Raw genomic sequence first — 13,404 nt, forward strand, 5'->3', positions numbered from 1 at the left:
GCCAACTGAGAGCCCTGTTGAAGATCCTTTTGGGTAAAGGGGATCCTGAGATTCACATTCAGGATCATGCTGAGGAATCTGCAGAGCATCTATTGCATGGGTGCCCGGGGCCAGATTCGGGGCCTATGGGGTGGTTAGTTCTGGCCCACAGGGCTGGCCTGGAAACAATGGACCAGCCTGTGATGCCTCTGCCAGCGAAAATGGAGCTTGTGAGGGCTGCATGCATCTTGCTCCATTTTCATTGACAGAGAGTTGCAGAGGTCATTGCAATTGAAAATGGAGTTCGTGAGGGCTGCGGGAAACACTCACAGTGGGTTTCAGGAGATCGTTATAGCCAAAAATGAAGCTCAGGAGTCTATTTTCACTGGCAAAGCACTTGGGCCACCACAGGTGCTCCCAACACAAGTGAAGTTGGGCAGGCCATGCGCACCTAGCCACACCCATCCTGCCGCCCCAGGGTCAAACACAGCACTGATGTGGCCCTCAAAGTTGTAGAGTTGTAGAAAAGATCATCTCATTTCACACTCGCAAGAACTCCCTTCTGAAGATTATAAACAGAGGTGGGATTCAGTCAGTTTGGACTGGTTTGGGAGGAGCCTGCCGCCGTCGGGAGCTCAACGGAGCTCCTCTCAGGGTTCTGGTCTGTATATCTTATAAGATCTATAGATATCTCCCCTTTCTGGCAGAAAGGGGCAGGGAGAAGGTCAGTCGTTAGGATCTCTTTGTAATTCACAGCTTTTTCCCCCCGCTGTGAATGGAGAAGAGGTTCAACATTAGCTGAGCTTTTACTCCAGCCAGTTCTTCGCAGCTGCTTTTTTGAAGCCCTAGGCAGATTGCCCCCCCCCCCCCAGGACAAAGCTAAGCTATTTAAAAATTAATCCGGGCGGGGACCATTCCTGAGGAATTTCTTCTATTATTATCCAAAATACCAGCTTCAACTTTGTAAAAGGCTCCCTTTTCTAGCTGCGTCACAAGATGGCGATCTTATAGCTTTTGTGTTTGATGTGACGTACTTAGTCAGCTCTACTCTCCTGAAGGCTTCTCCGTATTAACTGTTAAAAGATTAACTGAGGGGAGCAGAGACTTTGATTGTTGGCTTGCTTGATTGCTTGTTTTTTATTTTTATTTTTTTGGGAATGGCTCCCAAATCTAAGCAGAAGCGCTTCCTTAATAACATATCTCAAAAAATTGCTATGAAGTCGCTACCCTTGCCTCCTACGCCCTCCACTGGAGATTTGTTAACACAAGAATTTCTTCTCAAAACGCTTAATAATTTCAGACAGGAAATTAATCAACTGATATCGGATTTATATGATCAATTTGATGCTAAAATTGCTCAAGCAAAGGAGGATATGATCGGAGTAATGACAGTCATGACAGATTATATTGCTGAAACGGAGGATAAATTGGAACTTTTGGAAGAAACCAACTCTAATTTGACATCCAAAATTCAAACGTTACAACAGGAAATTGAAAATGCTCAAAAACAACTTGTCATGATAAATTATAATAAGACTGCGTTTGCAATAAGAGTTAGAGGACTGCGCGAAAACGAACAGGAGAATTTGAAACAGATCTTCTTTGAGGCTCTTAGCCGCTCGGTGGGAAGTCCGGGACTTAACTTTGATTGGCAGATTCAAAAAATTTACCGCCAGAATTTGTGGGTAGCAAAACAGCGACAGCTTCCGAGGGACATAATTATATACTTTACCACAAGGGAATCCAGAAATGTGATAATACAGAGGCTTTACAACAAGAGGCTGAGAATTGATGGACAGGACTTGATTGTTTTTAAAGAAATACCATCTCAAATATTAAGAGCAAGGAGAGACTACATTTTCTTAACTGAAGAACTCAGAAATTCTCAGATTCCATACAAATGGGAAGTCCCAGCTGGCATTACAGTTACATTTGAGAATCAAAAACATCGCATTAATTCTGTCTGTGAAGCCCGAGAATTTTATTATAAGACTCTGAAGGCGGGACTTCCTGATTCATCCGGACCTGGAGAGAGACAAGGAGAAGGAGAAGACAAGCAGCGGGATACGTGGCTACAAGGTGGAGGGTGTTGCTTTCCTCTTCCGGAAGGGCAGAAGAGTAAAGAATAAAGACTTAGCGATGTTTTTAAAACTTCATGATTTCTGCCTGGTATAAAATGGAAAAGTTGTATATCGATGATGAGACATGGAGGCTGAAGGAAGCGCTGCTGATTGTGGACACATATTGTATATAAGATTTGTTTGAACTCTAACTCAAATTGCGCATGAATTATTTTCCTAGGCGAGGAGAGCGGAGATCGCGATCTTCTTGAGTTGTGGTCTGGGACGAACGGAGTTGGGAGGTGCGTGGGAGATGGAAGGGTAGCGAAAGCTTAACTAGACTACTTGGGGCTAGAATGCAAGCTGATGTTTGTATGAATTGCTATTTCAATATAAGGTTAAGAAAGATTAGTCAGAGAGTCTCCAGGAAGGTGGAGTAAATATGTGAGGAGCAATGGACGCGGATAAAATATATATGTGGACATGGGTAAAGGCAGGGTGGAAGGTAAAAAATTTACACGTGGATGTGGGTAAGGACAGAATGGGAGGTGTTGGAAATGAAAAATGAAAGAAGTACTTGAGTTTAATGGTTTTATAGAAAGGTTTGGATATTTGGATAAAAAAGAGATAAATTAAAGGTCTGAATAGATAGATAAAGCAATGAGACTTTTAGTTGGGGAACCCCAATTGATTAACTTACCTGGCTTTAATATAGTTTGAAACCCTGCAAGTAGTAAAATAACCGAAATTTGGAATGAGCCACATTGTTTAAGATTTACAGATAATGGGAAGCTGTGTTAATGTAGTGGGTTTATTGATCTTTCTTGTTTTTCTTTTTTTGTGTGTGTCTTTTTCTTTTCTATTTTTTACTATTCCCTTTTTTTGTTTTTCTTTATTTTTTATCTTTTAACTTTAAAGTTAGTTGGTTTTATTATACTCCAGTGCTTGTTAAAGAACTATGCCGGGTATGGGACCTGGGAAGCCGTAAGGGGGTTAGGGAGGGGGGATTATAGGGGGGAGGGGGGAGGGTGGAAATACAGTTTCAATTCTTAGAACAATAAGAATTCACTTGTATACTGCTGCTCGTTTTTCTTTTCTTTTTTTTCTTTTTCTCTTTCATTTTCCAAAAAATAAACTGAATAGATTAATTGTAGGGATACACCAAAGTGAGGAGAAGAGGGAAAGAAGAGGGAGAAGTAAAGAGGGAGCGAGAGGGGAATGTAAGGAGGGTGAGATGGAGGGAGGGGGAGATGTCTGAGGGGGAAGGGAAGTAGAAGAGGGGAATGCTGGAGGGGAGAAATGAAAGTTGGAGGGGGAGAAGAAAGGGTGTATGGGGGATTGAAGTGTTATGTTGGTTTTTTTTTTTATGGTGGATTTTTTCCTTTTTTTTTGTTTTTTTGTTACGCACAGTATATAAGTGATTGTATAAAATGAAAATGAAAATGAAATAAATAAAATGTGTTGAAGAAAAAAAAAAAAGTTTGGACTGGTTTGGGCGAACCGGATGCTAATTTTACATCTAGTTTCCTGAACTGGTAGTTAGAAGGACTGTCTGGCCCTTCTCACCCTGCCCTTGCCTTCCTAGGAGTCTCATGCCAGATAAGTGTAGCGCCTGTGTGGAGGTTCTGGAAGGGCAAAAATGGGCCTCCCACAGGGCTGTTTCTGGCTTCCAGAGGGCCTCTGGAGCTCTGAGGACACTGTTATCATCCTCCCCGAGGCTTGAGGAAAGCCACCGGAGCCTGGGGAGAGCACAAACAGGACTCCTGGAAGTTCAGGAAGTCCAGAAATGGGCCTGTTTCCAGCCTCCAGAAGGCCTCCAGAGCCAGGGGGAGGCCGTTTTCACTCTCCTGAAGGCTTGAGGAAAGCCTCCAGAATCTGGGGAGGGCAAAATCCCCCCCAATGTGGTCTCCATAGACAATACTGGGCATCCAACCTGGATCCTTAAAAGAGCCATGGTGGTGCAGTCGTTACAATGCAGTACTGCAGGCTACTTCTGCTGACTGCCAGCAGTTTGGCAGTTTGAATCTCACTGGCTCAAGGTTGACTAAGCCTTCCACCTTCCAATGTTGGTAAAATGAGGACCCAGATTGTTGGGGGCAATAGGCTGACTCTGTAAACTGCTTATAGAAGATTGTATAGCACTGTAAAGTGGTATATAAACCAAAGTGCTATTGTTATTGCTATCCCATTGGAGAAACTGCTGAATCATGGATCTTCTCTGAGCTCTTGCTGTCCATGGGGTACAGAGCAGAGGTGGTATTCAGCAGGTTTTGACCAGTTTTGGAGAACTGGTAGCAGAAATTTTGAGCAGTTCGGAGAACCCGTAAATACCACCTCTGACAGGTCTCACCCCCACCTATTCTCTGCCTCCTGACTCCCAGGTTATCAGGAGGGAATGGGGATTTTGCAGTATTCTTCCCCTGGAGTGGGGAGGGAATGGGGATTTTGCAGTATCCTTCCCCTGGAGTGGGGAGGGAATGGAGATTTTACAATATCCTTCCCCTGCCATGCCCACCAAGACACACCACACCCACTAAGCCATGCTCACAGAACTGGTAGTAAATTTTTTTGAATCCCACTACTGGTATATAGATTTTTAGTGAGCTGTGTGCCCAAAATGGCAATGGAAGCCAGCCATACCCTTTAATAAAATTTGTTATTAAAATGCATTTGTTTGATTGATGGTCCTATATCTCAATCCTTCCTATCCACAGCTCGTTGGGACTTCTTGGATGATGTAAGATTTAAAACCAATATAAAATGTCCATGTGGCTAGGAAAACAAAAGTAATAAACAATCAGATGTCTTTCAGATGGGAAGAAAAGCAAACAAGTTCTTTTAATTGAGGAATGTCTTGATAAATCCAAACCATTGAATGGGGACAAGGGAAAGAAGTAGGGGAAGAGAAAGAGTTCTCCTGCTGTTTGTGATATAAAAACCACTCGTTAGAATCACTTTTCTCTTTTAGCTTTCATGATTAGTTGTTCCTTAGTATTGAGCTCTGGCTTCAAAATAATAATGTAGCACTTGGGGATAAAGATGCAGCCCAGCAGGCCAGCACTGGAGGCCAAAATGGAGGTGACCTGCACAGCTACCATGTACTTCCCTTTTGTACTGAGATAGGTGGGCACAAAGGAGATCCAGACACTACAGAAGACCAGCATGCTGAAGGTGATCAGCTTGGCTTCGTTGAAGTTCCCAGGCAGATTCCTGGCCATAAAAGCCACCGTGAAACAAATGGCTGCCAGGATGCCCATGTAGCCGAGAGCACAGTAAAACATGGTGACGGATCCTTCATTGCATTGCAGGATGATCTCTCCAGGCTGAGAATGTAGATCAGACTCAGGAAACGGGGGAGAAGTACCAAGCCAGCTGCTGCAAATGACAATTTGAAGACCAGAGCAAGAAAGGATAATAAAGTTGGACAAACTTTTCCCCAGCCATTTCTGAACTTTATTCCCTGGCTTGGTGGCCAGGAAAACCAGCACCACTGTGATGGTTTTGGCCAGGACAGAAGAAATGGCAACAGAGAAGATGATGCTGAAGGTTATCTGTCGGAGAAGGCAGGTGGCTCTCCTTGGCTGGCCAATGAAGAGGAAGGAAGTGAAGAAGGAAAGCAGGAGAGAGACCAGGAGGATGTAGGAGAGATCTCTGTTGTTGGCTTTGATGATTGGAGTGTCTAGGAATTTAATGAAGATTCCCAAGACAATGGCTGTGGTTAAAGACAGGAACACGGCAATGGAAATTAACATGATCCCTAAATAGTCTTTATAATTTAGGAAGGTTTTAATCTTAGGAATGCAGTCATTTTGACTGATATTTGGATGTTGATCTTCTGGACAAGGGGTGCATTTTTCTGAATCTGAAAAGAACAAGAGTATTACCACTGGTTTTTTCACCTTTTACTGAAGCTATTATTTGCATAAAATTAATAAGAATTGAATGTTGACATATAAGCAGTTAAGAATAAAGATGCGGAATGCTCAGTGCTAGAGGCAGAATACCAAAGGAGAAATAGAGACACATGTTCTTAAAGGCAGAAAGCAGCCCCAGTCATCCTGTATAGTGAAACAACTTCCAGCAGATGCCTGAAGTCTTTAGAGAGGGATATTTTGTGCCCATTAAGGAAGATCTAGTCACAAACAAAACACTGTCAGCTCCAGCTGATAGATAGGACATGACTTTTGGGACATAATAGGATTAACCCATCACCTTTAGAATAGCAAAAGGCATAAGGTTCACTTAATTGCACAATCCCCTGCAGCATCTCAGAACCTTATAAAAATCCATTTACTCATCAAACCAATTTGTCAGCTGTCCCAGAACTACATGCTGTTGTTAGTTCTGCTCATCAATAAATAGAGTCCTTCTTTCCAGTCAGCCTCCATTTTATTTCCAGTACCTTTCTCCTGACTTGGAACCAGACCAAATTTTCTCCCCAACAATTGGAAGACCCCAAAATAATGACAATGAATCATGCCCTTCATCCACGCAGCAATATTGATGGGCTCTACTTATAAAGGGCATGGAATGTCATATAAGATGGTTGAAGAAAAAAAGGGCATTTGGAAGATTATCTGAAGAATGATGAAGATGTACTGACACTAGTACACATTACTATGTAATTTGAAAGACCAAACTGGCCTACAAATGAAGAGCAGAAAAGAGACATGGCCAGCAAGGGGGGAAAGAGACAGAGAGAGAGACAAAGAGAGAGAGAGAGAGAAAGAGAGAGAGAGAGAGAGAGAGAGAGAGAGAGAGAGAGAGAGAGAGAGAGAGAGAGAGAGAGAATACCAGCAAGATCTGGCAATGGTTACGAGCAGGGCATTTGAAGAGTCAGAGGAGCTAATTTTTGCTGCATAAAACTAAGCCTTAAAAAACAAATGCATTCAAAACCAGAATTGTTGTGAAGATCGCAACAGACAGCAAATGATGCCACTCTAAAGAAGCTTATGAAACAATGGACCTCCTAGTTAGCTGCTGCAAGAGGATCACCCACACTGACTACCAATAATAGTATGACAAAATAGCAACAATGATGCATTGGAAGATCTGCAAGAAATGCCATTTGTCTGCAAGCAAGAATTGGTGAGATCGTAACATAGAGAAAGTAGAAATATAAAATGAAGAAGCTAAAGTGCTCTGGGAGTTTAGAATTCAAACAGATAACCAACTGCCACATAACCCAGACTTAACAATTGTTGGTAAGAAAGACAAAAGGTTTGGATGACAGATGTTGCAGTACAGTAGAACAGAAGAAGGGAAACATGTTCTGACGCAGGCTTCCTTAGAAACCAAGAAGCAAAATCTTGGTCCCAACAAAACCTCTTTTATTTACATGACTGTGAATTCCTTTCATTCACAGTCAGCAAGATATTAGCAAACAGTTTTTCCGAGGAATGCTTATACACACGGATCTTATCTCGTTTGAAGTGTTGCCAGATAACTAGTTTCCAAATACAGACAAAACAAAACTTGGCACAGAGTCTCTTACAATCACAAACAACTTTCCAGACCGAATGAATGAATTGTTTCCTGCAAAAGCCCACTCCCCCTTTGTTCCTCTTTTGTTTCCTATGGGAGTGGCCAATCACCACCAAGGTATGGCTTTACTCTTAAGCTGATTTTGCTTTCTTGGTTGTTCTTGTCTTCTGGAAGCTCTGCACAAGTGCGCACTGGGAACTGGCTCCAGCTGTTCTTCTGCCTCACTGCTGTCTAACTCTCTCTCTGCCTCTGATGCAGAGCCCTCCTCTGAACTTTCCTCAACCCCCAAGTCTGCCCCATGTTCCTCCCCAACCGTCTCACTGTATGACTCTGCTGCCAGCTCTGCTGGCCACTGGAAGGCCATAACAAAATGGGAGAAAACCACAAAATATAAAGCCCTGCAAATAAAAGCACAACTGTGGCAAAATAAAGTAAAGACGGTACCAATAGTAATCAGCGTCTTGGGAGCAATCCCAAAACAACTGGAGCACAACTTGAATATTATCGGTATTGACAAAATTACACTCAGTCAGTTGCAAACGGCAGCGTTACTTGCAACAGCATACATCCTGAAATGATACCTTTAAAATTATATGAAAGAAAATCTGAGGTCCCCAATGTCACCCACCTTCCTGGGTGGAGATGGTTCCTTCTGCACAAGGAATACAATCATAGCAGCAGATGGGCCTCCCTTCCTGAGCTACCTTCCTGAATCCTGGATGGCAGCTTTCCACACACCTTGAAGGAGGCAGGGGCTGAGGAAGGATAAGAAGAACATCCAGAAAAATGAATTTATTTTAAGAAAAGTAGGGAAGGATCGATAACCTCATCTAAAGAATAACTTGCAGGCATCTCGCTAACCTATCCACGCATCGAGTGGTGAAATTTTCCCTACAAAATTTTGTTTTTGAATTTTTTTACTATCGGTTCGGGCAAATAGGTACTAAAATGCTAAAAAAAAAGTTCCATGGATTGTGCGGTACAGCTGATTGTTGCACAAATAATTGTTGAAACTTTTTTTTAAAGCTTTTAAAAGCATTTTTTACTTTAGGCGAACCGGCCCAAACCAGTAGCATTTCATCCCTGCTCCCATTTAAAGATGAGAACACACACAAGTTTCAGAATTTGAGTAGTTTAGATATTGACTTCTTCAAGGAAAGGTCAAGAAAAAGACAAACTTTCTGAAGTGAAATCGGAAGTCCTTTGAGCCACTATCAACCCCATTAAGAGAATAACGGAAAGCATGAAATAAAGAGGTTTCTTCACCTTGTTCATCTTTTCCATCTGAGCAATCTTGTTCTGGTTGATTACCAGTTTGGAACCCTGGATTCCCTGTCTTTCTAGATGCCCAGATTGAATCCTGGTGACGGACTTGTTGGTGTAAACTATCCAGTTCACAATGTCCAAGTCAACAGCTGGGTCTCCATTCTCATCAAAATAAACCCCATCAATGGAGTGATTATAAAACTGGGGTTTTTGAAGGAAAGCATGAAACTGGAAAGGAAGAGAAATGGGGTATATTTGGAAAGGAAACCAGAAGTCCTATGATAAGATTTGCCTTATGGGTGAACTGAATATTTCTCTACACAAAGCCCAGGTTCTAGATTTATTTACTCTTTCAAGGCAGAAGCTGTAAATATTTAAACCATAACAGCTATTAATTTTCTGCTTAAGGTAAAGATAAAGGTTCCTCTTGCACATATGTGCTAGTCAGGAACGACTAGCACATATGTGCTCATCTGTTTCAAAGCTAAAGAGCCACCACTGTCTGAAGATGTTTCCATGGTCATGTGGCATGACTAAATGCCGAAGGCGCATGGAACACTGTTACCTTCCCACCTACTGGAAGTTCAGGAAGGCCTCCAGAGGGCCTACGGAGACTGGGGAGGCCATTTTCGCCCTCCTGGAGGCTCAAAGAAAGCCTCCAGAACCCAGGGAGGGCATAAATGTCCCCCTGCCATGGTGCAGGATGCCAACTAGGCCACGACCATCATGACCACGCCCACCCAGCAACCGGGCACCCTGTTAAAATTTTTGAAGCCCACCCCTGAAAATACCTGCCAAGCCTTCAGCCTTGGACCTCCCAGGTTCTCACCACTGTTTCTCACTGGCCACTTGGATTTGGAGAAATAGGCTGAATGCAAGGCCAGGCCCACAGCCCAGATTATGTTGTAAGTGAAAAAACTGTCAAGAGACAGGATTCGCTGCATCTCTCCCTGTGGAAGTAGCTCCAGTTCTTCTTTTTCCCTGCACCTTCTCCAGACCTTCACAGACAAGACATCCTTGATGGAGGAACACGTAAAGGATTTCTCTACAAAGTGTTTCATGGAGGAGTGAAATTGCTTGAAAGCATCAAAGGCCACCCTTTGATTTGTCTGCACAAGAAAAGAAAAAAAGCCACAAATGTTTTGGAAGGTAGAGATGCTACTTTCTATGAAATCCCAAGTGAGATCCCAGCAGGCTGCCATGATCCAGACTTTTCCTGAAACAGGTTGCTTAAGATTTTTAAGGATTCCATGCACAATGAAGATTCCTATTTGGAATGAACTAATCTCTGTACCATAAAGAAAAATGTTCACTTGACTCCACTTGGCAAATGGTTCCAAATTCAACACCAGGTTTCTGATTTTTATGGAAAACACTTGAGACAAAACTGGACAAATGCCATTCTTGATCAGCATGGAAGTCATTGTCCTCATGAACCTCTCCCCCTGGTCCGTGTCTGGAGCCATCAGGCCAACCAAGGTCCACCTGAAATGGAGGAGCAGTTTGACCATCCCTGGGTACTGGATCCCTTCAGCGGGGAGCATTGGATAGAACCAATCCTGTGGTTGTAAGCCGCCCTGAGTCCTGTGGTTGTAAGCCGCCCTGAGTCCCCTCAGGGAAAAGGGCGGCATATAAATCCCAATAAACCTTAAACCTTAAACCTTAAGAAAGGAAACTGAGTTTTATCCCTCAGAATTGGGGAAACAAAACTGTAACTGATCTGAAAAAGAAAGACAAATTTATTAAGTGACCCATATTAGCCCCCAAATAGCAATTCTCTTCCCACCGAACACTTCTGAAATAAAGATCCTTTGATGGAGACTTTACTTCTCTGCTCAGGTATGGCTTTTCTTTCCACTTGCTCCCTAAGTGCACCATTTTGCTGGTCCAAGGCGTCAGAAGAGTCCTCATATCTGGTTTGGGACCATAGCCAAAGGGAAGATCTCAAAGGTGCTTTTTCAAAGGCAATTGGACTTTGTTTTTCCTTAAAGATGGTTTGCTTCTCTGTTTTGTCTCTCAGCCTGAAGAAGCTTCTTGGATGAGAAACAAAATATCTTTAAGGAGAAACAAAGTCCAGTTGCCCTTTGAAAAAGCACCATTGGGACAACCATGACTTGGAAGACTGAGAATCTTCATAGACAGATGAAGATGTCTACTGTCTTTTCTCCCTTTAACAGAATAAGAGAGTTGGAAGGGACCTTGGTCTTCTTGTCCAACCCCCTGCTCAGGCAGGAAACCCTATACCAGGAGTCAGCAACCCATGGCTCTGGAGCCACATGTGGCTCTTTCAACCCTCTGCTGTCTCCAGTCATCAGCTGAATTTTGAGAGGAGCTTCCGATTTGGGGGGAGTGGAGAAAGCAGACCGTGCCAGGAGAGACACTATGGCAAGGGGTGGGTTTTCTGCTCAGCTCCACAGTTGAAAGGGCTTTCGATTAGGACAGGTAGAGGAAAAAAGGCGCTGCCCTAGGAGGAGATTCTAAGGTGGGGAAACCAGACTTCCGGTTGACTCCGGAATCAAATGGAGGGCTTCGGGTTAGGACCTTTGTGGTTCTTTGAGTGTTTAAGATTGTCGACTCCTGCCGTATACCATTTCAGACAGATAATGTTGTTTAAACTTTTCTTTAAAACTTCCAGTTTTGGAGCATTCACAATTTCTGGAGGCATATTGTTCCATGGATTAATTGTTTTAACTGTCGGGAAATTTCTCCTTAGTTCTATTTTGCTTCTCTCCATTGTTTCTTGTCTTGCCTTTGGAAATACTAATCACTCATCTCCAATATCCATGATAAAACGCTGCTCTTGAATTTAAAATTCTATGGCTGTGTTATCCTCTCAGCAAATTATTTATTTATTTATTTATTTATTTATTTATTTATTTATTTATTTATTTATTTATTTATTTATTGTATGCCGCCCACTCCCGGAAGACTCCGGGCGGCTCACAAAAGACAAGGGAAAGGGGGGAACAAGACAAAGACAACATATTAAATACAAAACCAACATTCACAATTTCTATGGAGGTAGATGCTTCTCAGCTCCCCCCAGCCTGCTGGAACAGCCAGGACTTGGTGGCTTTGCGGAAGGCCGGGAGGGTAGTAAGGATCCAGATCTCAACAGGGAGCTCGTTCCAGAGGGCCGGAGCTGCAACAGAGAAGGCTCTCCCCCGGGGAGTCGCCAGCCGACATTGGCTGGCAGATGGAATCCGGAGGAGACCCAACCTGTGCGATCTAATTGGTCTGAGAGAGGTAATCGGCAGGAGGCGGTCTCTCAGGTACCCAGGTCCGATGCCATGTAGGGCTTTATAGGTAGCGACCAGCACCTTGAACCGGATTCGGAGACTAATAGGTAGCCAGTGCAGCTCACGGAGGATAGGTGTAACGTGGGTGTACCTTGGTGCACCCACAATTGCTCGTGCGGCTGCATTCTGGACTAATTGGAGTCTTCAAACACTCTTCAAGGGCAGCCCCATGTAGAGCGCATTACAATAATCCAGTCTTGAGGTCACAAGGGCGTGAGTGACTGTCTGAAGGGCCTCCCGATCCAGGTAGTGTTGCAATTGGTGCACCAGGCGAACCTGGGCAAAGGTCCCCCTGGTCACAGCCGACAGATGGTGTTCTAGAGTCAGCTGTGGGTCCAGGAGGACTCCCAAATTGCGAACCCTCTCTGAGGGGCGTATAATTTCGCCCCCCAGCCTGAGAGATGGAACAGTTGGACAATCTTTGGGAGGGAACATAAGAAGCCACTCGGTCTTGTCTGGATTGAGTGCCAACTTGTTTGCTCCCATCTAGACTCTAACAGCCTCCAGGCACTGGCACATCACTTCTACAGCTTCGCTGAGTTGGCACGGGGCAGACAGATACAGCTGCGTATCGTCTGCATATTGGTGATACTTAATCCCGTGCTGGCGTATGATCTCACCCAGCGGCTTCATGTAGATGTTAAATAGGAGGGGGGACAGGACCGAACCCTGCGGCACCCCATACTTGAGGGGCCTTGGGGTCGATCTCTGCCCTCCGACCAACACCGACTGCGACCTGTCCGAGAGGTAGGAGGAGAACCACCGCAAAACGGTGCCTCCCACCCCCACCTCTCGCAACCGTCGCAGAAGGATACCATGGTCGATGGTATCGAAGGCCGCTGAGAGGTCAAGAAGCACAGGGATAGAGGGGTGACCCCTATCCCTGGCCCGCCAGAGATCATCGATCAGCGCGACCAAAGCAGTTTCCGTGCTGTAACCAGGCCTGAAACCCGACTGAAAAGAGTCTAGATAAATATATAAAGAAATACCTGTGGGACTTTGTAGGTGCTCAACATGTTTGAAACGAGGATGGAGAGGTCCGCGTTGGCCCCTTCGAGAACGGCGAGTGTGGTTTTCTGCTTCCCACATCTGTAGTTGGGAACATTGGCCTCTCCATCTGAAAGCACGTCCAGAAGAGCATCCAAAGTAATTTGCTCACTGAAATAGTTTTCATAGATATTATAACCTAGAGTGATGTTAAGTAAGAGACTCCTAGAATCATGGTTGAACTGGTGGACAGCAGAAAGGAAGGAGAGCATTTTCCAGTATTTTGTGTATTGTCCCCTGCATGTATTAGAAAATGAACCAAAAGAACA

At 44.0% G+C, this 13,404-nt stretch overlaps 1 protein-coding gene across 1 annotated transcript; it reads right to left on the reverse strand.

Annotated features, from left to right (window-relative positions):
* Positions 1 to 4,990: 4,990 nt before the first annotated feature.
* Positions 4,991 to 13,347, reverse strand: LOC148047147 (vomeronasal type-2 receptor 26-like). The gene is made up of 3 exons (XM_087707957.1): positions 13,078 to 13,347; positions 8,152 to 8,278; positions 4,991 to 5,901 (listed from the first exon to the last, which is right to left on the reverse strand). The coding sequence occupies exons 1-3, from the start codon at positions 13,345 to 13,347 to the stop codon at positions 4,991 to 4,993; spliced, it is 1,308 nt and encodes a 435-aa protein (XP_087564083.1).
* Between the last annotated feature and the right edge of the window lie 57 nt (positions 13,348 to 13,404).

This window comes from Thamnophis sirtalis, unplaced genomic scaffold (genome assembly GCF_051295495.1).
Source record: "Thamnophis sirtalis isolate CommonGarterSnake01/CBP01778 unplaced genomic scaffold, rThaSir2_p1.2 scaffold_3, whole genome shotgun sequence".
NCBI classification, from domain to species: domain Eukaryota; kingdom Metazoa; phylum Chordata; class Lepidosauria; order Squamata; family Natricidae; genus Thamnophis; species Thamnophis sirtalis.

Excerpts from the sequence above, each read along its gene's own strand:
- LOC148047147 (XM_087707957.1), bottom strand. The coding sequence starts at position 13,347 with ATGCTCTCCTTCCTTTCTGCTGTCCACCAGTTCAACCATGATTCTAGG. Across the intron at positions 8,279-13,077 it reads GCACCTACAAAGTCCCACAG|CCCCTGCCTCCTTCAAGGTG; the intron begins GTATTTCTTTAT and ends ATCCTTCCTCAG. Across the intron at positions 5,902-8,151 it reads AACCATCTCCACCCAGGAAG|ATTCAGAAAAATGCACCCCT; the intron begins GTGGGTGACATT and ends TGTTCTTTTCAG.